At 43.2% G+C, this 26,228-nt stretch overlaps 2 protein-coding genes across 3 annotated transcripts; both read right to left on the bottom strand.

Annotated features, from left to right (window-relative positions):
• Positions 1-7,060: 7,060 nt before the first annotated feature.
• On the bottom strand, positions 7,061-12,462 carry ppp4r2b (protein phosphatase 4, regulatory subunit 2b). Its single transcript, XM_055509067.1, has 9 exons — positions 12,304-12,462; positions 11,531-11,612; positions 11,147-11,317; positions 10,356-10,449; positions 10,245-10,282; positions 10,044-10,118; positions 9,778-9,922; positions 9,363-9,684; positions 7,061-8,577 (listed from the first exon to the last, which is right to left on the bottom strand). Exons 1-9 carry the CDS (start codon positions 12,335-12,337, stop codon positions 8,180-8,182), a joined length of 1,359 nt encoding a protein of 452 aa, XP_055365042.1. The 5' UTR covers positions 12,338-12,462; the 3' UTR covers positions 7,061-8,179.
• A 452-nt stretch (positions 12,463-12,914) lies between these two features.
• gxylt2 (glucoside xylosyltransferase 2) lies at positions 12,915-25,680 on the bottom strand. Of its 2 annotated transcripts, none has more exons than XM_029150892.2 (7): positions 25,208-25,680; positions 19,620-19,818; positions 18,786-18,917; positions 16,415-16,666; positions 16,006-16,129; positions 14,732-14,904; positions 12,915-14,123 (listed from the first exon to the last, which is right to left on the bottom strand). In XM_029150892.2, the coding sequence occupies exons 1-7, from the start codon at positions 25,489-25,491 to the stop codon at positions 13,947-13,949; spliced, it is 1,341 nt and encodes a 446-aa protein (XP_029006725.1). In that variant the 5' UTR covers positions 25,492-25,680; the 3' UTR covers positions 12,915-13,946. The 2 variants fall into 2 exon arrangements, with proteins under 2 accessions (XP_029006725.1, XP_029006726.1); XM_029150893.3 differs by having other exon boundaries at positions 24,838-25,350.
• Between the last annotated feature and the right edge of the window lie 548 nt (positions 25,681-26,228).

Genomic DNA, 26,228 nt, shown 5'->3' with positions numbered 1-26,228 from the left:
TCTAATGAGGCAACAACAACCAGGGCAGCATTAATATGCATTGATTATTCATTCATGCTCGGCTTTATTTACAAAGTCGATTCTTTTGAAATGAATACTTAATTAACAAGGCGCTGCTGTTCAAAGGTATAGTGTTATTATTACAACAGGTAAAGATACTTTACAGATGGAGTGTAACAGAGGACATGTGTTAAAATCCTCAGATAACCCTGTTACACGTTCGACACCAACAGGTGACAGACCTCTACGGTTTAACTGACTTTAAATGATCTTATCGTAAATGCATTTAACTTTTTTCATAAATTATTTGCAGCTTCCACTGGAAACAAAACAACGTCTGCGCTTAAAAACCGCAATTATATCCTGAATGCCGGCGTATGTCTTGTCAGGTGATTCATGATTTAACCTTGTGTTTCAAGTGTGCATCACTTAGGGAGGATGATTATGATAATGAGAGGAGCAACGAGTGCAAGCTCAGCCTCTTCCTCTACATCTGAGCAGGATAATTGATTGCTCCTCCTTTAGCAGCCTGAACCCAGGACTTGGTGATTTATGCCTGAATGCAATCTCTGTACACACTCTTTTAGAGGGAGATAACAATATAGGATGCAAGACAAACAAAAAGCTTCAGGAATCAATTGTGGGACGCTCCCCCAACCGCCGACGCAGACTGCTGGGAGATTAGTGCGACCGCATTGGCTTTGCCAGCACCATGTATTTTTATTATCACAGGGATAAAAGTGTTGGTCCTCCCCGGCCGTCTGACAGGTCTGTGTTTGGGCTGCGGAGCGCTGCTCATCACTTTAAATGTCAGTGTGGAGAATAGGCCGACATTCCAGTGTACTCATCCATTAACTGATAAGGAGGCGGCTCCTCCGCCGCCTTTAGTGAGGCTTAAAGCAGCTCCACAAGGCTGAGCAACATTCAAAATTGAAGGTGCAACCCGAAAACTGATGTGAAAAGGGGAAAAATGTATTATTAGTTTACCAGTTCAAACACTCGATTCTAATTGGAATCATAATCGAATTTTTTTCATTAAATATGTGAACTTTTCTATTCAGCTCCGTCTGACCTTGATGTACAGGATCAATCAGATCATGATATTAAGATTAGAACAATACTGCTGGTATCTCAGCAAATGTGAGGAAACAGTATAAAATGTCTATTGAATGTGTATTCATTTATTAACGTATCAAACGTCAAATAAAGGTGACGATGCTGCCTAATACAAATGATGAAAGAAAATCTTCCTTGAAATGGAAATGGAGGCGTCTCTCATCTGTATCTTCATCTTCCCCACTGTTGCAGTAGCGTTGATTCTGGCAGGAGGAGGCTGGGGATTGATTTTAACACGGGGCAGCCACATTGTATTTGACAGCATCTTATCTTATTTCCAACCAGAACAATGAATTTGCTGGGAAACTGTGTGTGACAACCGAGATAAATGAGAAAAAGGTCCATAAGGTAAAGAAATGTATCATAAAACCCACAATCTGTTCTGATGTATCACAAGTATGAAATGGGACGACACCGACAAAGATTAATGTCAGAAAACGAGCAAATTACTTAGAGGAGATATGATCTTGAACAACATGGACGTTATCAGTTAAAAAAATGGTCAGACAGTGAAATATTGATCATAAAGTCTCACACAAGACAATTCCTAAAAAAACATATTGTTTATGAACTAAATTTTTAAGAAGTGTTTTAACAAATAAGTGTTATAATGGCAATTATAATCATCTGGTTACCAAATATGTTACTAATCACATTTGATACATTCACTCTTTTGAGGAAATCTAGCAAAAAACATTACAGAGACAAAACAATATTTTTCAATAGACTTTTTCTCAGATGTATGATAGAAATGCTGCTGTCTATACAGTTTGTTGAGTGTGACTAGTTAAAACGAAGACTTTTGAGCATCATTTCATGCGTTTAGGTTTCATTGCTTCCTGTTTTTATGCGTTTGATCATTAAATCTCTGATGACAAGCAGTTCTTGGCATGAAGAAGTTTGTCAGATGGTTCAATCATTTTCCAGGTCACACATTTGTTCAAATGACATTGCTCAGAGACATTGTACAGAGACTCTGTACAAGATGATTAGTTGATTAGTTAGTTGCTGATTTAGTAATAGTAAATATTGAGACATCACAGATTGTAGATTTGGACAGAAGTCTTCATCCAGCAATAAAAAAAAAACATTTAAACCCTGATATGTGAGTAAAATCTTTGAATCCAGTCTAAAGTGGCAACATGGCTTTTCCCTCACGCTGTCTCCCTCTTTCCACCATGATTCCACCACATTCTGTCCAACCACAGCCTGTAATGTGGAATGAGTGGAAGGGTTGAATTAGCTGTAAATCTGTAAATCTGTAGAAAAGGAGCCGTAAAGGTTGATGTGACGTGACCCAGAGAGAATAGCTGAGCTGGGCGGGACGAGCTGTGGGAGGATGCACCCATGTGACTTATGGCTCCGCTTGGCCGTAAACAAGGCACAAGCAATGGAGCCTTTGAAGATCATGGGTCAAATGCTCCAACAACAACGTGTTTCTCAGAGGCTTTAGAGAGGTGGCTCATACTTGGCTTTTATCTGATGGAAAAATTGCTAGTTATCATTATTATTTTTATTGTTACAAGACAATATGCAGAATTTTCAGCATAACGTTTCCTAAAAGAGTGATTAACCCTTTATTTTTCCTCATTCATCATTGTTTTCTGTTTCCAAATCCCTTTTCATCTTCTGACTCAAACATGTAGTAGACTGTTTGACTCCACAGACACACACTGTAGACCAGTGTGTGTCTGTGGAGATTATGTTCTATGGTCCATGGTTTTTAAGATGATCAATGAGCTAATTTGTATTTGTTTATTTTTTAATGCTTAAAATTAAATGTGGATAGGAGAATATGTTGTTTTTAAAAAGAACAAGCTCATTGTTTTCAACTCAGTGCATATATTAAGCTGTTATCATAATATTCACCCAGTAGATTTGAATTCTAGTTATTGGTCAATCAATCACAAATGATGAGATTACTCTCACCAGCCATGTCACAGTTTGTCTTGAGGTTCCTCCGCTTCAAATCTGTGATGTCCTGTGTGTGAGAAGCACTTTTTCCAGCTTCACCCTGTTAGAAAAAGAGCAGAGAACATTTTTCTCATAAAAAGAGATTCATTGATTGGCAGCTACATGTTTGAGTCAGTATGAAACTACTGTAAGTGCTGAATATCTCGTTAGTGCTGTCTGCCAGGAAAAGGTTACAATAAAATACCTGTGTAGAAATCAAAGAGTGTGTTCATATGACTAATATCTTTTTATAGAATGAATAAGGAGGTTGATGACGTCTCATCATATTGTAGTCCTCATGTTGAGCTAGTCCTTAAATCCACTGACATGAGACGTGTATTGATCTTTTCATCTCACCCCTTCAGAAGAAAAAGTGTGTTTCCAAATGTCAAACATGTCTCTTAATAATCCCTTGGGCCTCGTTGTGACCTCAGTTCACACTTTAATCTACTAGAAGCACCTGCTGGGTTGGACCAGCACCTTGCATGGCAGGTCTGCAGCTGTGGAGCACAACCCAAGATGGAGGCGCAGAACCTTTATCATTTAGGCTGAACAGTCTGACCCGTAATCTCACAGTTCTCTGCTCTGGCCTCTGTTCAATCATCAGCTCCATGTGGAAACACGGCTGAGAATAAAAAGCTGTTTCACCTCGTTGTTTAAAAACGGCTCCTGTCAAAGGCTGAGATGAAACCATTTGACCAAATCAACTCAGTTCATTTGCAGATTTTACAAGCCTTTGACTCATTTGCTAAATGAAAGCGCAGCGACGTTAAACGGCTGCTCGTTTAGTCAGTGCCCTCTGCCCCCGGGCTCCACTGTTTCAGCCACTGGAGTGAGAAATTACAGCCTCTGTGTGATGCAAGATGTAATTGAAAGGCCTCATTTAAGCCTCATTTTACAGTAAATTCTTGTCAATTACCATAAGTCAGTTCTTTGAGAGACAGCAACAGCTCAGACAGACGCCCTCCTGTGTCTGAGTCTGTTATCATCATCATCATCGTCGTCACAAGGCATCCGAGCCACCTTCCTTCTCGCTGCGTGGTGTGAGTTTACTGCCTCAACACTGCCTTCGTGTACACACACAATTGCGGTAATTGCACCTTTATTAGTCTCCCATTCACACTTTTTACAACCCAGTGCAAAGAGCAGGTTGCATCTCTGGAAATGGCCTCTAAAAGCATGGGGCTGTTATAAACAAGTCCCTTCAGTGCCATTAGACTAAGTGGGCTGGGGGGGAGATAGGCCCTGTGCTTCCAGCATGATGAGTAAAGTCAATTAGTGGACTTCATTAGAGCGCAGTAAAGTCGCATGAAAGGTCACAACCTGAAGCCAAACAGAGGCTTTTGCTTTGGATGGAGACTTCAGTGTTGACATACGGAATGAAAATTGAAGATTTTCACCATTTTTGCCTGGTAAAAAAAATAATTAAACAAATGGGTTGTACTGTGGCGTATGACCATGGTTAGAGACGCTGGAAAGGGGAAAACCTGCCGTCGACGCTTTTCTCACTGAGGAGACAAACAAGCAAATGTCACAGTGTTTCCTGTCACTTCACTATCGAAACTTGTGAAATGTGCATTACTGGTGTTTGCGTGGCAGGAAACGTGTCTCCTTTAAATAGCCACCAAAGCTCTTATCGTCTAAAGCACATGTCTAGAGCGAAACTGCTGCTGACTGCTTTCATTTCTAGATGATCACGTCTTAGCATCACCCTCCAAACACCGCAATAAACACCTCCTCCCACCCTGTACGTCCACCCCTGCTGAAACCATGGGTGAGTGAGAGAGAATCCATTGTTGCTCCTGTGTGTGTGATGCACAAAGGAGCTTTCGTCAGGATGAACCCACTCTAGTTTCAGCCGTTGTGTTGGATCACATCTGAGGCAGCGTAGTATTTCATAAAAACAGGGCTTTAGTAAAACATTGACGCTCAAACACTCTTCCACTTTCTGTCTTACTCTGTGATGACACGTTACGAATCCCACTCCTCAAACCCAGTGGAGCCGGGCTCTCACAATAATCCAGCTTCCATCTTTTTGCTGAGGCCACTGTGATAAGTGTGTCTGGAGGCCTCCTCTAGTGCAGCCTCCCTGCTGCCTGCAGTCATAGGTAGGGGGGGGGGATATAAGCAACGACTTACAAGCAACGTACTCTAGATCAGGCTGATAACGGAGCAAACAAGGAGCGTGGGAGCTGATCTGATGTCTGTGGTTTTTGAGGAGGCGTGATAACTGTGTCACAGGTTAAACCAAGCGGCAGCAGAAGCAGCATTCTGACGGGTACAATGAATTAAATGCTTATTCACATTTATTCATAGGCAGGTCCTCTGCTCGAGTAAGTGAATTAGGACTGGCATGGGTTCATCCTGCGGACAGCGCCAGACGGAGCCGGAGAAGGTCATGATGTGTGTGTGTGTGGGTGTGTGTGTGTGTGTGTGTGTGTGTGTGTGTGTGTGTGTGTGTGTGTGTGTGTGTGTGTGTGTGTGTGTGTGTGTGTGTGTGCTTTTCCAGGCAGTTTAAGGCGACGTGCAGCATAAGCGGGCATACAGAATGTGTCACAGCAGGAGCAGGAGCAGGACTGGGTCTGCATTCTGACGCCAGACCAGCCTATAGGCACATTTGGGCCGGCTTGGAAACTAAACAGTACCCTCTATTGGATGAGAAGGGAAATGTGCAGCAGCCTGGCATCACCGCTGCTGCTCCATGTGTCAACTTAAGTTAATCATGTTTGAACCATATAAATATGCTTGAATCCACTGGAACTTTGCGATGTTAGAATGACTTTCTGAAAACTTTGTGCGTTTCTTGTTAATCCTGCCCAACAGTGCAGCTCCTCCACTTAACATGACCCGAGGCTATTACTGGGATTTGTTCTGCGTTGCTGCTGATCACACTTCCATTAAAAGGTTCTCCTCATGAGGAAGGTGGTGACGCGTGACACTCCAGTATCACTTCGTCCTGCTATGGCCTCCAAGGGTCAGATGAAAGAGGCTCCTCTGGGTGAAATGAAAGGGGAAATAATTTCATAGTAATTTTATTGGCTGTTTGGTAATTTGATCAAAGACTTCACCCAGAACCCACTCGCAGGGAGATAATTACAGGTTACACGGGGTTTGTCGAAATAAAGGTTTAATTAAAACACGACAGTTGTACTTCTGAAGTGGAGCAATGACACAAACGCAGAAGTTACTCCCTGCTTCAAGTGTTGGTCATTTCCTGGGCACCTGTGAATTTAGCAGTCTTTCAATGACTGTAGTAATGAACTAGGATTTCACCAGTACTTTGCTCCAACTGGAAATATTAGACTTCTGACTTATGAGTGTGTGAATTATTGCCAACATGCTATTTTTTGAATATTGAGAAGTATTAAGCAGTAGTTATTTCATTAGTCACCGCTGTCCATCACTCACTCAACATTCATAAAGACAGACATTTGTCTCCCTTGAAAGAAGTCTTCAAAGACCTACATGGATTAATGCAGTCGATTCTTTATTTCCTCTGGGAGCCTGAGCAAATTACAGTCGTCAGGAAGTCTCAGAGGTCTGCTGATAAAATGTACTTCGTCTATAATAAGTCCATAAGACAAATGTTTGCTACTATACACACACACCAGTAAAATTAGATACTACATTATTCAAAGATGTTTAATTTCAACCTTAATAATGAGGAGTTAATTCTTTAAGGACATTATTTAGCAACTGAAAAAGCAGGTCTGTGAAAACACAGACTTGTAGAGGCCAGTGTAGATGCCATCAACATCAAAAAGAACCCTGAGTGTGAACATATTAGAGAAGTGTCAAAATCTGATCCAAAAATGACACCACAAAACATTTTTAGCACATCTTGCATCCCAAAGTAAAGAGTGGAGCCCAGAAAAAAAAAAAACATTAAACGACTTGGGCAAGTGGAATGTGTAACAGTGCAAGCGCTGCTGATGCACACAGAGCAGAATAAACAAGATGCTGTGTGTAAAGCAAACAAGACCAGCACACATAAAAATGTTAACATTTATTGCTGTTCCTGAATACCGCATTGAGAGCAAAAGCATTCAGAGTATACACAGAAATTATACAATTATATATGGTTTCACAAAAGGCAGTGAACACATACTGTATTACAATCTACAAAAATCTACTTTACAGAAATTTAAAATTCTAAATATCAAAAAGTACAGCTGCAGAAACAGGTGTAGAACTGGAGCCTGAAATTGCTGTGAATATCGGTCAGTGAAACGACATGGTGACATCACGATACAAAGAAAGCGGAAGTCATCTTTGTACTTACAGCTGGTTTTGGAAATAACGACCGGCAGACAAAACTAAAACGTACTCCAAAAAACCCTCAACTGAAAGGATTGTATAAATTATGATGGTGTATGCATCCAAAATATGATTTTACAGAGGACGCCTCTACAAGGTGGTGTCTCATGGTACGTTCAGTGAGACTGGTAGTGTATCGTTGCAAAAATATGGTTAAAATAACAAAGACACACTAGAAAAAAAGTCTCCTAGCTCAGTGATGGAGATGTAAATACAATGTTGTCAGCAGCCTGATGGAACCCGGTAGAGTAATAGAATAGTGGTCTAAGGGGCATTTTGGGAGGTCAGGTCTGGAACAGAAATGATTGTAGTAGCTCATATTTGTATGACTTTTGAAATGACTTGGCTCTGATCTGACCCCAATACTTATCAGACACCAGCCTTAATAGCTATAAAACATGGACTAACCAATAATTGCCACAATGTCCAAATGGTTGGAGTGGAATAAAAAAATGGATTAGACTATTGCAGCATCTGAACATCCTGAACACAAAATAGAACAAATCCAGCCCGGAACCTAAGGATGCTGAAACAAGCCTATTTGAAAAGGGAAACTTAAAAGCAGAAAAATCAATAAAATATTCCAGTTAAAAAAAAATAAAATACAAAAAGGAAAAGAAATATTTCTATGCCCAGATGAATGCCAGGTTGCCATTTTGGAGGCGTGTCCAAAAGCAGGACGAGGTGTTTGTCTTGCTAACGAGGTGCAGTCATCCTCATCCCTAGTGACAGTCAAGCTGGATTCAAGGACAAGCTGTTTTGTGGTCACTCATGGCTGCAGAGGGGGTTCGTTCTAGTCCTGCTCCATTGGCTCTTCAGTGGTCCCAGTGTTCAAGATGGCACTTTCCATGGCACCCTCTGTAGGACGTTCAGTCGTACTGCTAGATGGAGTGAAAGCTACGTCTTCTCTGGCAGCTTCTGCACTCTCATCTATGCTACAGCTGCTACCGCTGCTGCTGCTGCTACTACTACTGCTGCTGCTGCTGCTGCTGCTGCTGACTGGGTCACTGTTGCTCTCCTCACTGTCCCTGCTGGTCTCAGGGCTCTCCAGGACACCTGCAGGAGCCTGCTGCTCTGTCTGATCCATGTCACTGCCCTCTTCCTCAGAGCCACACGGCACCTCCCTCTCAGCTTGATCTGCCTCCTCGACAGAGCCTTCACAAGCCTCTACCTGCGTGCTACTGGTTGGTTCTGTAGAGAAAGGCGACAAACACAAGTACGATTTTGTTAGGACCTGCCCACACCATGATATAACTTAACCTAGGAAACAAAATACCCTATAAAATATACCTCATTCCACCCTGTGAGCTTTAAGAGGATGAGCTGTTCATATGATGGATGGATCTTTTTGTTTTAATTAGTTTAATTTATATTCCCTTCACTAATCTTGTTGTGTGGCATCACACAATGACAATTAAGGCTTTCTGTGCCTCTTACAATATGGTACTAGGTCAGTAAAGCTGATTCAATAAATGGACCAAGGAACACCCAGCACCTGACCCAGAACTATCTTGGGTCAGGTGGTGGGGCAGTGGTCTAAGCACAGACTACTCTCTGGACTTTTTCTCCAGCTCTAAAGTGTCCTCGAGACCTGTGACTTCAAGGAACACCGGGTAGGGGCCTCTGCAACCTGATCTGACCCTTACCAGGCCATCTGGGAAAGTTTTTTTGTGTGACTGTGGGAAGATACCTGATTTCCCAAAGAAAAGCCATGCAGGCGTGTGAGAGAACACACAAAGACAGCTGAACCAACCCAGCACCTACTTGCTGTTGATGCAGTTGATGTACAGTAAAATAATGTAGATAGCATAGATAGACTGCTGCCTCTGGGTACAGAGCTATAGTTTACCCTTATAGTCTGACCTTGAATATGTATAGTCAATTAAATGGTCTTTAACAATCAAAAAGGTCACCAAAACAGGATGTAGGAAAAAAAAAAAAAAAAAAAAAAAAAAAAAAAAAACACACAACCCTACCTTGTTTTTCAGTGACAGCAGCAGCACTACTGGAGGCCTCGTGCTCCTTGCTGTACCTGACCTCCTTCTCCTCCTCCTCCTCCTCATCTTCCTCCTCCTGCACCATGGCTTCAGCCTCTTTTGAGAGGCAGGTTACATGTAAAGGCCTCAGTGTGTCCTCCTCCTGCTCGTCATCTTCCTCTTCCTCATCATCTTCCTCTTCCTCCTCTTGTTTACTAAACTTAAGTCTCTTCACCTCCTGCTGCTCAGATTCCATGCCCTCCTCTGCATCTGGATGTTTGTTCTTCACAGAGCTCCCCAGTGAGCCTCCTGATGCTGAAACCTCACTGAGAAGCAAAGAAGAAACAGGAGATACATGAAAATCCAGTGGGTTTATTTGTGTGTTGGCATATTCTAGTTTGTGGAAGCTTCTAACATGCCTGGATTCTTTGTCACTTTCTTGCTCCATGCTGAGATCTTTGTTGTCTGTGCTGTCTGGCAGACCATTCGCCGCTAGTGAGTTGGCCAAAGACACCTTCGGTCGATTCAGCGGCCGAGGAGTCCCTGGTCCATTCACTTTTCTATCGGAGGCAGCAAAACCAAAAAAAAAAAAACCAACCAAAATAAGAATTAAAATGTTTTTCTTAATGAAAGTGTTAGTTGCTAAAATTTAAATATGATTTTAAGCTCCTCCAAGACAACCTCTCTGTAAAAGCAGATGTGTTCCCAGGAAGCATCACTCCATTCATTCTGTTAACGGCACTGCATCCATTTTTCCTGCACAAGCAAGTTCAGTTGGAGGAAAAAGTAAATAAAAATGACTACAACCGGTAATTTATTTACCCAGAACCCAAAATAAGTTACTATTCAGCTTTTGTTGTTACATTTGGGCATGACACTTACTCTGAGGTTGGATGAATACAACTCACCACCATTACATTCTAGGGAAAAAGAAAAGGCGAATGAATGATAAGGTTCAAAGGCAAAACACATTCCTCACTGAAGGAAACTTACCTTCTCCACCCCTCGAAGAAACTTATCTATTCCTGTGTAGTTTCTCTTCGGTTCTGTGAGCAACTCACACAAGCGCTGAATCGTGAATGGGATTCTGAAATGAAAGAACAGGACTCAATGTACAACAGATAGAAAATGAGTCATTTAGAACTTTTCATTACAGCAGCTGCCAGGTTACACACAAACTTCAGCAGGAAAGAAAGCAAAAGTAAGGAACTGAAATTATGAATCACGATCACAACTCTATGAACTAATGTGTTTGTTGATTAAAACCCATTTCCCTTTATTAACATAGCAATAACAATACATGTTACTATTCTGCTTTTAGTGAGCCTCAGATTGTTTAAATTACTAAGACTGGTTGAAGAATTAGGTATACAATGTTTCCCCTAGGATCATGGCTTTGGGGGGGGGGCATGTGTAAATGTGTTCAGACGTTATAATATATAGTGTATAATAATATATAACTTAACTACTGTCACTGAACATCAGAATTATTTTTAAAAATCTAAAAAAAAAAAAAAAAAAAAAAAAAAAAAAAAAAAAAAAAAAGTGTAAAAGAAGCAAATAAAAGGTCAATAATTGCCCTCTGACAGCCTCTGGGTGAAAACCTGTCATTCGGTTGTGGCTAGACTTTTGCTGCTTGTCAGTGGCAGGACATGCAGCACATGGGCTCTTTTCTCTACTTTGACTCGGAGTAGGAAAGCTACACCGGCTGCTACTCGCAACAGAACAAGTGTTGTCAAGTGCTGAGCATTATTGAGAAACGTGATGCCTAGTTAGACACCCACCCATTGTAACCCTTTACAATCTTCAGGATTCTCTCCTTCATGTCTTCAAATGGAATGGACTCCACGTTGGGATTGGCAGGACCCCTTTGCTCAGGTGCCGAGGCTCTGAAGTCGTCCATCACTTTCTCCAATTTGAAAAGGAAGTAGTTTTTAAACTGGGACCACTGAACCCTGGAAAACAAACATAATAAAGCTCAACAGACTTTGCAAAGCCCATTATAATTTGAAAACATACTGTAAAAGTATCTTTTATTTGATGTATGTGTCAAGATATACCAAAAGTAATAAACATTACTTCTTCCTGTTAAATTATACTATTACCTTTTCAAAATCATATTTAAAAGTGGAACAGAAATTTCTCATAAGTCTTTTGTGTTTTCTTACATGGTCTCTCCGGTCTTGGCAACATGACATAGAAACTGCTCCAGATGAGGAGATGCCTCCTTCTTTGCCTTCTTGTCAAAATCTAATGTGAACAAATGTAAACATAGAGTGAACACAAGTAGATTCTTTAAAGCAATGTCTTGATATAAAAAGCTTTGATTTAAGCTAGCTAGCTCAACCTACAGTTTTAATAACTGTGACATAACCCCCTTTGTGTTAAACAGCCGGTTTTCAAGACCAAGTTACATTAGTCAACTAAACGAGTATTGTTAGCAGGTCTCTGCCAAGACGTTTGCTAAAGACGACAACAATGTCTCGTCGTTAGCTATTTACATAACGTAGCGGGTTAGTGGTTGCTGCCAGACTAGCTAGACGTCTTGATAGCCATGACTAGCTTGTGCTAGCATGTCGAGTTAGCCGCAGCAGCGTAGCCGGCAAACAGTAGTCTATATCTAACCGTTAACGGTGACCAGCTAACTCCGTCCCAGTAAGGATACTGTCAAATATCCCGGGCCATCGCACGCGTCTCGAATTACGAGTAACGTAAATAACCACATTTAGTTAGCTCACAGGCTAACTGAATAGAAAGCTAACCATTTCCGTGAACCCGCTTGTCCTGTTAGCATCTACTAGCGCTAGTGCTTAAAAAGAGCTAACTGGCTAACAACGTTAGCCTGCGAGTCGTTTTCCCCAATAACACTAATAGTTAAGGAATCACACGTAAAACACATGGTCTCAACTAACGTGAAAGAAGCAAAACAAAGCCAGGTGACCTCTAAGCGCCTCTTGAAGCGAGTCGATTTCCATCACGTCGTCGCCTCTGTCAGTCTCGTGAATGTGTATAAGAAGCCCAGCAGACTGTCGGCTAGCTGCTGCTGCTAAGCTACGATCTCACAGGCAAAGAGGAGGGAGCATTTTAATATGGCGCCGTGAGGTCACCGCCCGTTTAGAAACATGCAAGGCGCCGCAACAGCGGCAGGACTCATGTCAGGAGGACAGTGTAAAAAACAAAGCATAATAAAGTAGATAAGAACAAAGCACATTCTAATAAAATCACCCAAATAGTACTTCAAGTACAATGATGTGCTATGATAAGACTTAAATGCTAATAACACATAAAACAAATCCTACTTTCAAAATGTAAAAATTGTAAATATTTTCAGTTGTGTGTTTTGTGACAGTTTTCTGATAGATTATTATTAATATATATTATTATGGATTTAGGGACTGTAAGTGGATTAGCCCCAAAGCCTTTGTTTCACGTTTCATATGGTATCATATGTTCAGTTTCAACTAAAATTCCGAAACAAGGGAAATATACAACTGCAACTGTATATTTCTATAAATTGCAGAGTTGTATACACAAATGAGTCTGACGACAAAACCGTGTGTTGCATTGTTTTATTTAGAAAGTCAACTTCACTGTGCAGCTATTTTTCAATTTCCAGTTCAGATACATTTGGATCATATCACTGTGTTTAAAAAAAGGGGATGTTGCTAAAACACAGGTGATGTGTTTACAACATGTCGTCGTATTAGAAGCAGAGTCGCCCCCTGTGACACACACATTCACAGACACTCACGTCCAACATTGTGTAGTAAACACGGCAGACGATTTTCATATGGCACATGATCAGGTGGAGTATGTCACTTTTTAAAATCCTAGCACTTTTGGTTTTGATTCACTCAGACAGCATAGCATATAATGTCAACATATTGAGTACAAACAACCTAAAATCATTCTCAAAGTGCATTTCAACATTCAATATGTAACAGATAAATCCTTTTTTTTCCCTCTCGGTTGTGCTGTATTTAATACTGTCAGTGGCTTTTGGCAACTGCAGCAGAACAGACCGAGAACTAACAACATTTCCCACTCACACAGGTTCACAGTTTAAGTTATCTGTTGCTACAACATTCACATGGTTTTAAAAAAGGAGTGGTTTAATTTACTACTTCACATAGTAAAGCTTTCCAAAGTCCAAAGTTGACTTTGTCTAGAGTACACTGTGTTCATGAAGAAAAATTAGGAAGTGGATGGTCACGATGAAGCCTTCAATTTGGCTTTCACACTTAAGATAAGGAGCCGGGCTCCAATTATTAGCTCGTAAATTGATGCAGTCTTTTGTTCACTCTTGGTTACCGACATTCTCATATAATTCATTACTGTACATAACTGGGATCAGACATGACCAGTTATCTACAGCATCACTGACCAGCACTGTATGCTTCTCTGTATCCATTCGATCTCTAGAGGATCATCATGTTCACGAGACCATTTCAGGATGTACCACGTGTTGAATACGCTGCAAACGCAGAGCTGCCAGATCAATCTGGGGGACGCTGCGATGACATAATCCTCAGAATGATGGTCCTTGGCGTTGCCAGGTGAAAACCGGGTCCGTTTCTCCACCATCTACTTGTGTGGTCTGACATGTCGAACCACCTTTTGCTCAAACCCTTTCCTCATGGTCTTTTCTATCTGCTTGAGGAAGACTTGAGGAACTCGGCCACACAACGTGTTGACTGTGTCCAGGAACTTGGTCTGGATGGGGTAGAAAAGTGCCTGGAACATGTTGTCCTCAAAAGGAAACTGTTGGAACAGAGACGCGATCCGGTGTCAGCTGTGATTTCAACGCGGTTTAAGTTTAATAGTTTTTTTCATTGGAACCATCTTATCATGTGCTAAATAGTATTTACACATTCTGACAGCCGGGTTGGGGGTGGGAGGTTCTCCATTAATCATAAATTACGACAGAGCTCGTCTTTAAGAGGCTTATCTCAGCAGTGCAGGATGGGAGCGAACTATGCTGCTGGAGAAATCAAATTCTATATTTAAAAACTGACCCAGATTGTTAAATACAAACAAGATGGAAAAAAGCAGATTTTTTTAAGCTGCTGTCCTTAAAGGAACTGTTCAACATTCTGGGAGGTATGCGTCTGTAAAACAGGCTGTGGGAAAACACTTAAGCGCAATCCGTCATTGTTAATGTGATTAGTTACAGTGAAATGCTATTTAACTGATCTATTATTCCAGCTGCTCTTTTGATTTTGCTTCTTCATCCATGTTTGTCATAATTTAATAAACCCAAGCAAATAGTGTCATATTACCAGTTTGTTATTATTGTTTTACTAAAATGTGTTACTGAACGCACACTGTAGTTTCGGCAGTAAAACGTAAATATCCTACAGGATACTTACATCACGTATCGCATCATAAACTACTTTAAACGCCGGCTGCTTTTCGTCGTGATACACCCCGCGGTTGCCATGGAGGATGGACACGCCCTCCTCTTCGGCCTCTTTGCAATTACTGCCGTACATGCAGTGATCTGGCCTGTAGTTCCACTGACAAGGAAAGATGAAAAGACACTCTGAGGAAAGTAAAAAAACAAAGAAGAACACCCCATTATTAATCTATTACAACTCACATTGCAATTCATGAGCTTCAGATGTGAAAGTAGGACACCTTCAGGACAGTGGCTTATGAAATCAGAAAAGTTAGGAGAATGGATGTCAAGCTGGTAGGCACAGACAAGTTATTGCCCCAATTATTCTGATAAAAAGGTCCTCAAACACTAAATAGACTGCAGACTGAGGTTTTGTCTTTATTATGATAACGCTCAAGTTGAATCTGGTCACATTTAAGGGAAATAAGATCGGATGTGGGCACAGCATTTAATTTAGAGTGCCCTTCTCCAGGCAACAACATAAAATCTAATATCAGCCTAATTATCAGTACATGTTTATAGCTAAAGAATGACGACATGAAAACATACTTTACTGTTTACACTGAAAGCGTGAGCAAAGCAATCAGCCTCCAGCTGCTCTGTTTTGCAGCAGCTCAGTGGCTGGTGGTGATTATTCCGCAGCAGGAGTGTTTTTGCATTTGAAGATAAAATGCAAACAACAGCATGAATGCTAATATGTGGCCGTCCGTTCGAACCAGTCATGACATTGCACTATTTGGTAAGGCCAGTGATACATGAGGAATCCTGGACATGTAGCAGGCTTAAATAAATATCATACAACAATTTAAATATTCTTGTCGTTTTATTATTATTATAATGAAGCCAAATCCCAATCTGAAAGAAGATCAATGGCTTTTTTCCGATTACAAGCACGCAACAAAATAAAAGGACGAACATTTGAACATTCCTCTGGAGACAGCGCCATACAGTAACTCAAAGACTCAACAAGTATAACAAACGCTCCACTCAGCCGGGAATTCAGGCAAACATGCCAACTCTGCTGATGGCTCTAAGCGCTTAATGCCCACATCTGGCCGCTGCAGCTGGAACTCAGTCTGCTTTGCAGTCTGCTGCTGCCTACAGCCCCAACCTCATGTTTACTGAATCATGTTTGTAATGTAGACTGGTTTTGCCAGTTAAACTGTGAAATACGACCCATTTTATGTAAACACACAGGTGGTATGAAATGCATGTGACTGTGCTGATAAATTAAAAGTATTGTACCTGGGTTGTCATGGAAGATGATGTTCAGGAGGTCCTGGTCTCCCCATGTGATGTGGTTCTTGTACTTCTGATAGAGTGGGTGTAGGAGGTCCTCCCACAAAAGGCCACTGGGGATCATACTGTTCTGAAGTGCCAAAAACATCATCCACTCATAAGCAGCTCACGAGCAGCCCCCAAAAAAATAGCTTCAAAAGAGGGGCACATTTACATTCTGGAAGTATTAAGAGCTGGAGAGCTGCTAAATTGAGTTCTGAGGGCAGAGGTCTGTGCTGCTAGTGTGGTAATCAGAAAGCTTCAATCACGGCCCACTCAGTGCAGTCAAAAAAAAAAAAAAAAAAAATCACAGCTCACTTCAGCTTTTGTGCTGCTGAAAATGTGAGGAAACAGTGGGACGACGTTTGGACCCTACCTTGAACCGCGTGCTGCGGATCCTGGTGAGATTCATCAGCATGACACCAGAGTTGACGCCTGTGACCCCGTAAAAAGGGTGACGCGCGAAGCGGCTGTACCAGCCGATCTTGGGCACCTCGTGCTCCGGGGCCATGGCTGCAAGCTGGCTGCTGTTAAAGGACTTCAGGAGGCTCCAGATGTCATCTATGGGCCGCAGGAACAGGACATCGGTGTCCACATAGAGCAACGAGTCCACGTCCTTCAGGATGACCTGCGTTCACAGACACAGCTAGCATTTATTAGCGCCACAACTTGAAAAGGCTGCATTATATAATGTTCAGAAATTAACAAAAATCTTTGGACACACACAAATATAATATATAAATATTCCTCTTTTGAACCCACACACAAAATATTATCCAGCAAATGTGACTGATTTTCTTATGTTAAACAGGTCTTGGCTTACAAAGAACAACCATTTGATAAATGCTGAACATGTGATTTCTTTTTTACCATGGCTCCCATTCATGTGCAGAGGCAGGAGCCTGCTGCATTTGTCACGGCTGACGCTTTATGTCCCGCAGACATGCAAAGGCTGCGCGAGGCAGCGTGTGAACAGTAACAGGGAGATGGATACTGGCTTCCAACACGGCACAGTCACCTGCTCAGTGGCAGGTTTGTGCTGTTCCCTCCCCGACTGTGTGCCTGTGAGCACTGGGAAACAACGTAAATTCCTCGGATGAACCTGCGGAACAATAACACTTGCTGTCCTGCGCAGGGACTGAGTCAAGTAGGAACAACACCAAATCGGACACTACTGAGCAACAGCTCAATGTTTCAGAAAGAATCAAAGGCCTGTGATTTCTACCATTACGCTTTCTGAGGTTTACTGATACAACTGTGATTAAAGTGTGGTGAGGAAATCTGTGGACAAACATATTCTAACTCACATCATCAAACACACAAGGTGTGGGCTGTAGAGGAAGGAGAGAACAATATGATGCATTTAAACAGGTGTCTATCCACAATGTAAGGGTTTCAGTTAGATTTTTGGACAGTACAGAACCAGCACTCACGTATTAAAGCTGTCACAATGTGTATCACTCATGTTAGAATGTTAGAGGTTTGCTGGGAGGAGGAGAACACAGAAACACATCAATGAGTAGCGCTGAGTGCCTGTGTCTGCGGACTAGTGTGTGTGTGTGTGTGTGTGTGTGTGTGTGTGTGTGTGTGTGTGTGTGTGTGTGTGTGTGTGTGTGTGTGTGTGTGTGTGTGTGTGTGTGTGTGTGTGTGTGCACTGATGCCAACAGAGACCCAGCCGGGTCTGCAGTCGGCCTGACCGCGGACCGTGTGGCTTTGTTGGATTATGTTGCTGACAGCAGCAAGGAGCGAGGGCTGGCGTGTCCGAGCACAAACAGAGCAGTTCTCACTGCAACAATAACCTCCTTTTCTATATCCACAGCCACAAAATTACAGACAGACTCCACCATCCGTATAAATGCTGTGTCTCAGCACCTTTATGGACTAGTATACACATCATAAACCAGATTTAAATGCACACCTACTAATTAGTCTTTAAAAACTGGCATGCATGGAGGATTGATGAGTACAGTATGCACCTGATATACTAAGGTACTGCAGCTTAATGTTGATTAAACAGCACAATAACACGTTACACTTGGAGAAAACCAGAACAGCTTGGCTATCAACACATAAAAGACACAATCCATTTTATGTCAGTACAAGACAACACATTACTTTGACTTTAGTCTGTTGAAACCACTCATCATTAATACGTCCAACTTGGCAAACTGCATGTGCTCATCTGACTATAGCCTTGACTGTGATACTGTGAGAGCTTGGCTTGAAAAGAGTGCAGCCTTCAAGACTGGATGTATTTTTCTGCCGTATTGACTGCAAAAACATTTATGGAAGTATATAATGGTTCTGAATCAAGATGGATCAATCCAGCCTTTATGTAACAACTAAAAGACTCTTAGAGGAGCTCAGTAGGTGTTTCTCCAGTAATAAAGTGAATAATGAATGTTCTTTGATTGCCTCGCAGCCGGAGAAAGAGACCTATGGATCTGTCTGACCTGCAATATGCTCATTACATGGTAAATAGGCTGGATGCTATTTCAATGAACGCCAACAGGAGGAGAAAATCAATAAGCAGGCGCAACGTTCGCTGGATGATATGGCTGGATCCAGTCTCTGGAGACTGCACTTGTAAAGTAAATGCTGCAGAAAATGTGTGAAATCATCAATAACTGTGCCGGTAATTCGTTTTGAATAAAGAGAAAATGGATTAACGGCATTTTTCGTTAGCAGCGGCTAATGGCATTACTCACGGCGCGGACGTAAAGGGAGATAAATTCTACCACACTTACAGGGAGAAAGAGCCTCTGAGCAGCGCACGGCTTGAAGAGCTTCTTCCACTCGTCGGCGTTCCCCGCGGAGAACGTGATGGGGTAGGTGCTGTGCTGGAACCTGGCCAGGACAGAGGGAGGCCACCGGCTGAGCTGCAAGCAAAGCAAGGCGTCACAGTTTGCAGGGAGGAAGCGTCTGATGAGTTTCCCCGAGAGCGGCATTAGTCTGACAGCTAATCTCCGTCTTTAAGTTCACACACTCATCGTGAAACCAACGCGGACCACGTGCACCCACCCAGCTGTTGTTTGAGTGAAAAGACAGTCTAAACACGACGAGGGCAGATGGGAGCTGAATCCATCTGTCTCACCACTTTAACAGTCTGGCCTTGGAAGGACGCGCGTCGACCCACCGCTCCATCGCGCTCTTCACAGCGTCTCGGCAATGAGTCCCCAAACAGACGAAGGCAAACTAACAGCTGGACCCTACACTGCTGTTTTCTGTCCATCAGTTGTTTTGATGTTAATACGCCACTAGTTCAAGTATCAGTGGAACTAATCCAGATCATGAACTTCTTTAAAAGTGCCTTTGAAGTGGTCCGTGCCTTCCCGAGAAGGGGTGTCTGGGTGATATATGACACCCCAGCCCCAAGATAAAAGAGCTAGGTGTCTACCGGAGAGTCAGAGTTAGAACCGCCCCGATCTTCACGTCCCACAGAGAATGTTCAACAAAAGAAACGGGGTGATCCTTAAAAGTGTACATGAAATAGAAACAAATACAAGTGTTGCTGTGGTACCACATGGGGTTAAGTGGCTTTTTGCAGGAATCGGCACGGAGCCCGTTCCCCAGGTCCTCACCCTTTCTGCAAACTGCGGGGCCAACGGCTCCTCCGTAAAAATGTGAAACTTGATCTTCTTGACGCTGAACAGCAGGGCGGATTTGAGCATGGTGAGCGTCTCATCCAGGCGATTCCCACAGGCCACCACGGCCAAGTGCATGACCTCCTCCACCCGCGCGCGCCTGCTCACGGGCCGGGCCGCGTTGCCCCGAGGTTTACTGGAAAAGACAGAGAGAAAAGGCAGGAGTGAGGGGTGAGCTGTTAAACAGGGAGACAATGAATGACAATGACAGTCCAACGGTGAATGGCATTAACGGAGACATGAAAACTGGCATTAACGAAGCGCAGGTCGTCCTCTGCAGCAGATGCTCATGTTATGGAAGTGATCAAAAAGCAGGGTCATTAGGAATATCTGAATATCTGACAATGACACAATGTTCTGGAGCTTCCCAAAGCTCACTGTGCTCACATTTACTAATCTCATAATTACACAGCAGCTGAGTTCAGTACTTCACTGTAGTTTAATGACATGGTGGGGACGCCTGCTTCGCCGCGCCATCACAGAGGCTTTTATCTCCACACGTGTGCTGAAGATGGCATTTAAAGCCAAAACCTCATTTTCCTGGCTGCACGAGTCAGTCAAAGAGAAAATGAACGGGCGAGCGGTGCTTTTACACGCTTACCTGTAACGACAATGACCACAAGTAACAAAGCTCGGCTGTTCAACATGTACTTGTAGGTACAGACACAGTAGTAGAACTAATGGTGTCTTGCTCAAGGGCACACCTGTTCTTAGAGGCAGGATTAAACATGGGACCTTCTGCTTCACAGGTCACTACATTAGTTAATACCTGTGTCACCTAATAGCAAGTCTTTCAGTCCAACAGCTGGTTAAAAGGGTTGATAAACATATAAATACATACAAATAATGATGCTCTGTGATCAGACATTCACCAACTATTCAATTTCTGGTATTCTGGCCTTACTATTATACTACTTGCAGTTTGGATTGTGCCTAATACTGAGCTCAGCTGCAGATGACTGGACGGTTGGCACCAAAACGTCAAAACAAATCTTGGAATCAAAATGTGTAGCTTGTTTAAAAAAAAAAAAAAAAAAAGTTGAGTTACAGCCCAACTCGCCAAGTTTGGTGCATTCCTTCACTTTTTAAAACAATTCAATCAAAAACTAAATTTGTGACCAAGACAAGGATTATTGCACAAGTAAAAAAACGTGCTAACCCCCAACCTGGTCACAGAGGTTCCATCACTGCCGTCATCACACCTTGGCAGCTACTGCACGTTTTCTAAAACGCCTCCGACTGTAACTGAACGCATCAAAGCCCATCCGCTCACTTGTCAGTTTCTCACTGGGGACTTTGTACGAATCAAGGAAGAGAAACCGAGTGAAGCCTCCACGCACCACATTCATCATGTTTTCAGATAGACCTGCGAAGTCGATGATTTCTCCTACATCTGTGCCTTCTCACATTGCTCAACACTACCCACGTGTGAGCGCACACGCACACACACCCGCACACACACCCGCACACAGACACACTCTACTTCACTTCCTCTGCAGCTCTGCAAGGTCCCATGTGCTTTTGTTCTTCATGCTCAAAGGCAACAAGGTTCTTTATGCGATGTAAAAATGTGCCCTCTCTGCAGAGATGGTGTCGCTGTTAGGTTAAAACACTGTGCAATGCAGAGTATCTCCCACTATGATGCGATGAATATGATGAAACACTCGAGCCTGAAGCTGGGGCCAACATCTAACACACACACACACACACACACACACACACACACACACACACACACACACACACACACACACACACACACACACACACACACACACACACACACACACACACACACACACACACACACAGGGTGATTGTAATAACATGTTCAACATAAACGCTGTCGTCGCCATGGGGAGACACGACTGGCACACAAAGAGGAACAGAAGAACTCTCTTTCAGAGAACTGGTTGTCGTGAAGGTAACAAACAGTACACACGCGTGTGTAAAACCCCTTACGCTTTCTGAATGTACTGGTTTCCCCCGAGCCTGGAGCGATGGAGGAATTAAATAAATAAAAACGGATGCGTAGAGAGAGGGGAGTGAGATTTGACATGTGGGTTGCAGGGCGGTCTCCAAGCGTGACACTTCGTTTTCTGCATGGCTGAGGGACAATGATAGGCGCAGATTAGAATGAATGAGAAGGTGCTGAGAAATCTGTCTGCCATGCTCCAAAGGCCGACGCTCTGTCAGGGCTGCTGAGCACATATTACTATTCCACCACAGGAAAACGCAGCCTGCATCTACAAGCGTAATTACACTGCAGTTAGTCGCGACAAAAAACGCCCTTGGAATAAATTCTGCACAAAAATGCTTCACAAAATGAAAATAAAGAGAAAAAGATGTTTAAAGCATGTGCTGCACGCGTGATTTTTTTTATGGCACCATTCGCCACATCTGGAAGTAGTCAAAAGCCACAGAAGAGGTACAAAGCACTGAATTCATTACTGTATAAAAGGAGACCTCTGCCTGCAGAGCAGCACAGCTGAAACCGAGAGAGAACGCAGCCCTTAAAGGTAATGACAAAGAACAACGCACGCATGCGGGAGCCAGAGGTGAAAGTACAGCAGCGAACACCTTCAGGGCACCTCATTCATCAGCGCACACTGTCAATTGGGTCGCGTTGGCTTCAATCTGTGGGCATCACAGCCAGTAAAGTGAACATGCTTCCGACCGAGTAGACTTCTGGCTCGCACATTGCAGAGAGGGCGAGTCACGGTGACACGAGGCAAAGCGGCGGAGATGGTGAAACTCCGGCAGTCGGCTCGTGATTGGACGGGAACTCGGCCCCGAGTCCAATGTTCGACGTGTTGGTCCAATTTTTTTTTTTCTTTTCCAGGCAAGATGTGCTCACACAACCTGACCAAATGTTGCACCCACATGTTACAAATCATGGAAATGCAGTCAATCTTTACTCCATACTTAGGCATGTAGTTATTTCAAAATAACGTGGAATAGATTTGAAATAAGAGCCTGGTCTGTATTAGTCTAAAACCATTACAGGAACCTTAGATGGTCAATTAAAGGAAACAGCAACACTTCATCTCCATTACTGCCCATCACAGACCGAGGAGTTTAGCGTATGTTGTGCTTGAAGAATGATTATTTTGAAGGTTTGTGGTTTGCTACTGAAGTAAATAAACTCTTGACGAAGAGCGATGGTTCTATTAATGAGGGAACAGGAGATGCTGAACTTAACAAGCAAACTAATGGCCTCACTCCTTTACATATACATCACCTGTATAAGTGGAAATGCTCCAGTAATGATGAATTCTACCTTCCACTCCCACACAGTCACAGTCAACAGCGTGCATTAAATGCATCAAATATTGGCATTTATTTGGGTTTCTGTCCGTTTTTAAAATGGCTGGATTTCGCCCACGGAGTTCACCTGAACCGATGTGACCAGACAGACATATGGTGAGCGCCGCCGACGGAGCTCACGCGAGGAGCCTCCTCAGCCACAAGCGGGGACGCTTCCAACCTCTTCTCGCAGTGAGAGGGTTCATTCATGCGAGATGACATTTTTATAGCTATGCATAATGCCACTGCGAGAGAGAGACTTCTTCACTGCGAGGAACGCTACTTAACGATATGCGAAGTGACAGGGCAGGGGGATTTCAGCGCAGAGCATCAGCCGCCATCTAATCCGCTGGATGCAGCCCCTAATTCAATGTAACAAAGCAGAAGGAGGGGTGACAATTTTATTATTTCTGCATTTGACGCACACGCTGGAGGTAACGCTGTAAACAGATCGGGGTGGAGGAGAGGAAGTCGCAACTGTGGGCTTCTTCTGACACATTGTGAGGCTCCAGGTTTTGAAAAGTAGAGCAGCAATAACTGCTTAGTTACCAATGAATGTTAGTACTTATTACTTTAATGTGTAATATTTAAAAGATGCCAACGTCTCCAATCACAGCCCTGAGGTAACGCCGACAGTGAAAGGGCAGCTAGAGCCCTTCATTTTGGGCCACAGGAAGCAGGGCGATGTGTCAAGAGGAAATGATATGATTGGGAAAACAGGGTTGTCTGACTGTTAATCATGCAGCACAGGAAACGTGCTTGGCGCTCGCATTTACGCAAGCAGAGTGGATGGAAGATCCTAGACGAATGGGAAACGCCTGAGGTGAAAATCACAATTCAGCTTTCTGTTTGACTACAGCTGACTGTCAGGTCTTCGTGCCTCAAAGCTACATATTTCTCTCACTATTAGACTCTCAAGCTAAAATAAATCTCATCCCATTAGCTCATGCAATTAAATAGAGTAAAGCCTTTCAGAGGCTTTGGACAGATGCTCAGTCTGTTTCTCCTAATCGCAGCAGTAAGTCTTGAGCTTTATCCGAAGCTGTTAGCGTTTTTTTTTTTTTTTTTTTTCCCTCTTATGGCCACTGCTGACCCTTCCCTTCCACCTCATCCCCCTTATCAGCGCTCAGCACACACGGATGAGTGTGGTTTCTTGGAGGACGCAAAGGTCCTTTCTCAGTGTAACGCCTTGATGGCTTTTATCTACAGAGTCCCTGAATTCCACCCTGGCTTTGGGCTAGAATACATATGAATGTCTCCGCACAGACTGGCATTCAACCTGGAAGGAAATGAATGCGCGCACACTCAGATTAGAAAGCTGGAAAATATAATAAATGCATGCTTCCATCTCTAGACAGAAGTAGCACCAGACAAATGGTGTTTCTTCCTTTAAATTTAGGAGGCTGTGATGAAATGTCAACCTAATCAGCCCTTCGGTCACATTGGAGCTTATCTTCAGCCATTCACGATGGAAAAGGAAGAAATCACACCTGACAGGATCTTCACTCCCACTCGGACTGTTTCTGGCAGACTTTGACGAGACGGCGGCCGACGACATTAGTTTCCGTCCCGCGTAATTTCCAATAATCATCTCAAAACCAGCTCTGCAAAGGATATTAAAGCCGACCGGTGCACATTTGCATCCCTAATTAACTGCCACTTGTGTCTCTCAAGGTGACCTTTCTTCTTTTTTAACCACCGGCTGAAGAGTCAAACAAACAAACAAGAATCCTCAAACAGCAGGGGTCAAATGATTTAGAGGTCAGGTAATGATTTTTCTTTGCTCTGTCCTCTCTGCACACACTGCCAACATCCCCACGTACTAACATTAGTTATGCTCTCTACTCACATTTCAGCCAGATATGTGACCAGGCCCCTTGATTGCAACATCATGACTCATAGTCCAAGAAACGAGAGGAAATAATAGAGGCAAAGCGCGGCCAAGCAGATGCCCACATGCATTCTGAAGCACAGTGAGGTGTCCCCCTGACAGATCGAGCCGTTGTGAACAAGCCTGCGTCCTTGAGAGCAGTTTGATGGAGGGAGCGCGTCTGCTTCAAACGATGACGAAACGCTGCCACGTTCACCGCCTTCTTTAACTTTGCAAGCAAACGAAGCAGCGGGGTCGTCAACGTGGTCAAGCGTGCACAGCGTGGCAACGAGCGCAGACGCCGACCCACGATCGACAATGGGAGAAACGAGCGACAAACTCCCGTCACCTCTTCGCGTTGACGCTGCCGCCTCCGTTGATCGCTTCCCCCTGTCTTCGGCCCAGTGGCGGCTCCTCCGCGCGCACGCCGGCTCGAGCGAACGATTTCCTGGCAAACTTTGACGCAACATCGCGTCCGACGTCGAGGGGCGACGGGGAAGAGTTGTCGTCTTCCTTCTCCTTCGCAACTTCTTTCGGCAGCGGCTCGTCCGCGCCGTTGCCCCCCAAAAAGTACAAAAGTAGGAAAACTCCGAAACCCACGGCGATCACAACTACTTTGCAGTGTATCCGCATGGTGAGAGCGACTTGTTGCGGATGGAAGAGGCGGGCGGGACTCCTCTCATGTCTGCAAATGAAGCAGGGCAGCCGGAGTTGACATTTTGTTACCGCTCCCCGCTCGCATTTTTCCGAAGATGATGATGGAGAGCGGAGAGCAGCTTCTCATCGTCCATGGAGGATTACACAGCGGAGGCGTGGCTTCTCAATCAGTACCGTAATGATGGTATCATGACGCGCATTTATAACGCAACTTGTTTACTCAATAAATCATACGTAACAGTTTGGCTTCTTTATTGTGTCCATGTTATGTTGGCCAAATCAAGTAAGTTTTAAAATGCTCACTTATTAAAATACAATAAAACATTTTGATGTGACCCTTGAGATATTCATTTTTGCGTTTAAGCTTCACTCTTTTACTCCACATATTTTAAAAATTGCTGGATGTTGGAATTTAGCCACTTTGGCCCTGGGTTAAGAACATTTTACGACTTGATTTATGTGTTAGCCACTTTGGAAATCATGTGACCAGATATTCTTTCACATTTTACAATGCGATAAAAAACAGAACAGGGCAAGTTTGTACTAGTTTTTGTCCATGTCCACATTACGTTAATATCATTTTTTCTAAATACATGTTACCAAGTACACAATTTAACCTACTCTTGGTTTAACATTACTGCTAATTTATTTATCTTCAGATAAAGTGGCGAGTTGATAATACGCTGGTGGAGAAAACAATTATTATCATTGAA

Source organism: Betta splendens, chromosome 5 (genome assembly GCF_900634795.4).
Source record: "Betta splendens chromosome 5, fBetSpl5.4, whole genome shotgun sequence".
NCBI lineage: Eukaryota > Metazoa > Chordata > Actinopteri > Anabantiformes > Osphronemidae > Betta > Betta splendens.
The sequence above is the reverse complement of the archived record's forward strand: the minus strand, read 5'-3'. Positions and strand labels throughout refer to the sequence as shown.

Coding starts and splice junctions, on each gene's coding strand:
- ppp4r2b (XM_055509067.1), bottom strand. CDS start 12,337: ATGGAAATCGACTCGCTTCAAGAGGCGCTTAGAG. Junction 10,283..10,355: donor TTCTTCGAGGGGTGGAGAAG/GTAAGTTTCCTT, acceptor CTTTTTCCCTAG/AATGTAATGGTGGTGAGTTG. Junction 9,923..10,043: donor ACATCTGCTTTTACAGAGAG/GTTGTCTTGGAG, acceptor TGCCTCCGATAG/AAAAGTGAATGGACCAGGGA.
- gxylt2 (XM_029150892.2), bottom strand. CDS start 25,491: ATGCGGATACACTGCAAAGTAGTTGTGATCGCCGTGGGTTTCGGAGTT. Junction 19,819..25,207: donor GGCAGCGTCAACGCGAAGAG/GTGACGGGAGTT, acceptor TGTCTTTTCCAG/TAAACCTCGGGGCAACGCGG. Junction 14,905..16,005: donor CATCTTCCATGACAACCCAG/GTACAATACTTT, acceptor TACTTTCCTCAG/AGTGTCTTTTCATCTTTCCT.